Source organism: Marmota monax, unplaced genomic scaffold, assembly GCF_021218885.2.
Source record: "Marmota monax isolate L192 unplaced genomic scaffold, Marmota_monax_Labrador192_F-V1.1 WCK01_AAM20220418_F8-fsc00316, whole genome shotgun sequence".
Taxonomy (NCBI): Eukaryota; Metazoa; Chordata; class Mammalia; order Rodentia; family Sciuridae; genus Marmota; species Marmota monax.
In genome coordinates this window covers 1,218,325-1,220,048 of record NW_026693064.1, presented here as the reverse complement: position 1 = coordinate 1,220,048, position 1,724 = coordinate 1,218,325, and the positions used below count along the sequence as shown (strand labels likewise).

The following is a 1,724-nucleotide window of genomic DNA, read 5'->3' as shown; positions in this document are numbered from 1 at the left end:
TCCTGCCTATAGTATTGTTGCTACTCAACTGATCTTCTTCATCTATCAGAAGAACTATTAAACACTAATGGCCAAAATAAGAATGTCATTATTGTAGCAACTCTGTGATCCTTACAATCGTATGTGTGTGTGTAGAAAGGAGGAGAAAACGAAAGCAGAAAGTTAAGACAGATATGTAAAGGGAATACTGATGACTGTAATTATATTTATTGGAAAAAAAAAAAAACTGATCTGGTCTGCTTAGTGTACCAAAACAAGCAGTTAGAGCAGACATTAGTGCAAGTTTAACCTGATAGTTTATTTGTCAAAAAAAGCTAGTTCTGAGGAGAAAAAATTCAATCTTTTCCTTGTAAACACAAAGAAACTCAACAGGAATTTTAAAGAGAGTAGGCCAGAATATGCATCAATAATACTTATAAACTTTCTCAAACAGAAAAATCAAGTTGAAGACAACTGTTAAAATATCTTTCAGCCTGAATATATATCAACCTATATATCTTCTTGTTCCAATCAACTTTTGTTAAAAATAAACAAAAAACCCAACAAACTTTTTATAAGAGGTATCACATCTAGTAGTGATGAAAATAAATTAGTCACCCTCCCCCCCCCCCAAAGACGCTGTTTAACCTCTAAAGCATAAAAAGCTCTACAATATCTTATACAAATTAACTAGTGTTCTTACAAAACTAAAGCAGTTTAGGACTGATGACATTACACTGTATTTGTGGTGAAGTACGAGGCACAAGAATATATGCATTAATTAGGCATTTTCAGTCTAATCAGTCTCTAAGGTTATCATTTAATTCTTGGCAATATATAATAACTGGTATGCATTTTGGTACTTAAGTCATGAGTTGTGGAGAACAAGAAGCAGTGTATTATAGTAAAAGGGTTTGTATTTGACAAACAACTGCAATGTTGAACAAATCTCTTCTATGAATTTTGTGATTTGTTTTGCTGTTGGTCATTTGTAGTAGATCCTTGATTTGATTCTTCAATATTCATGCTTTCTCCATCTGCAGTCTCTAACATTTCTTCATCTTCATCGTCATGTAGATCTTTTGAAATTAGTTGTCTAGCTAATTTAATATTCAGTCCTTCATTGTAGTGAAGCTTCCTCTTCATTTCAAATTGTCGCTTTTTTTCTTGTTCTTCAGGTGTGAGTTCACTATCCTCCTCTCCACTGCTTTCGTGTTCCCGAGACTGATACTTTGGTTCTGAGCCTTCAGCAGCAGATAATTTCTTAGCTAAGACATCTGGAGACATAGCTTCAGTGGTTTCTGAATCACTATATGCATCTTCATCCTCACCTATCATACTGTGGTAAGGAGTGCTTGGTTCATCTATTTTCATTAAACCATAGTCTTTGTCTGCTGGATGATATGTTGCCAAGATGTTCATTTCATCCCACTTCTGGGATTTTTTACTCAGCTCCTCTTCAACGCTCCGGTGGGGCTGCTCGGCCGAGGGCACCACCGATGAAGTCGTAGACATCTTGTTCTTCAGGATCCCCTTGATGGGCTGGTGCGAGGCCGTGGAGGCCGCCATTACCGGTCTTTCCGGGTGTCGGCTCAGGGTCGCTGCTGGCGTAGGGTCTGGGAAGAGAAGGTCGGGCGCTAGTAGAGACTCGCCAGACAGCCGCGAAGCCCGTTTAGGGCTAACGCGGCCGCTCCCGCTATCGCAGAAAAGACTACCAGCGTCGCTGTCAAGACACAACGACCCCA

The 1,724-nt window shown here is 39.0% G+C and overlaps 1 protein-coding gene across 1 annotated transcript; it reads right to left on the bottom strand.

The window, feature by feature from the left end:
* Window positions 1–277: 277 nt before the first annotated feature.
* LOC124098944 (protein phosphatase inhibitor 2-like) lies at window positions 278–1,563 on the bottom strand. The gene has a single exon (XM_046453895.2). The coding sequence runs from the start codon at window positions 1,546–1,548 to the stop codon at window positions 934–936; it is 615 nt and encodes a 204-aa protein (XP_046309851.1). The 5' UTR covers window positions 1,549–1,563; the 3' UTR covers window positions 278–933.
* Between the last annotated feature and the right edge of the window lie 161 nt (window positions 1,564–1,724).